General features: G+C 38.3%; 1 protein-coding gene across 1 annotated transcript in view; it reads right to left on the reverse strand.

Moving 5' to 3' along the window:
• Positions 1-392, reverse strand: part of LOC107576017 (trimethyllysine dioxygenase, mitochondrial-like) — a 13935-nt gene extending 13543 nt beyond the window's left edge. Inside the window, exon 1 of the mRNA XM_016262304.1 lies at positions 232-392. Within this exon, the coding sequence (XP_016117790.1) occupies positions 232-376 (145 nt within the window). The 5' untranslated portion in view covers positions 377-392. The remainder of the gene's footprint in view (positions 1-231) is intronic.
• Positions 393-444: the final 52 nt, after the last annotated feature.

The following is a 444-nucleotide window of genomic DNA, read 5'->3' on the forward strand; positions in this document are numbered from 1 at the left end:
CAAAGAGAAAGCACAACTTGAAATCGCATCATATGACCCCTTTAAACTAAATGAAAATAAGAAATGTTGCCTTGTCAACTAGCAATAATAAAATAAGTTTAAGTTTGCTTTTACAGTTTTAGTTAACTAGAATAACCCTGGTTTGATCACTGTATCTATCTATAATTCTTTGGTTGAGATATAAAATGATCCTTGGCAAATATTCAGTTATTTTGAAAGCAAGTCTCTCACCCAGGCAGTCAGGCAGCAGCTGATAGTTGCATGAAGATGAATGGGTTGCAGTGTGCTGTAATCTCTTGCTCTGAGAACTGGCTCCCAAACACTTTAAACCTTGGTTCAAGTGCACATATCTGGCCAACATCCTTATCAATGCCATAGTGACCTGCAAAGAGAGAAACCCCCGTGCACATAACGCACTAATCCTAAAACAATGCAGCCAAATGC

The sequence above is a fragment of the Sinocyclocheilus grahami genome, unplaced genomic scaffold, assembly GCF_001515645.1.
Source record: "Sinocyclocheilus grahami isolate Dianchi unplaced genomic scaffold, SAMN03320097.WGS_v1.1 scaffold3119.1, whole genome shotgun sequence".
NCBI classification, from domain to species: Eukaryota; Metazoa; Chordata; class Actinopteri; order Cypriniformes; family Cyprinidae; genus Sinocyclocheilus; species Sinocyclocheilus grahami.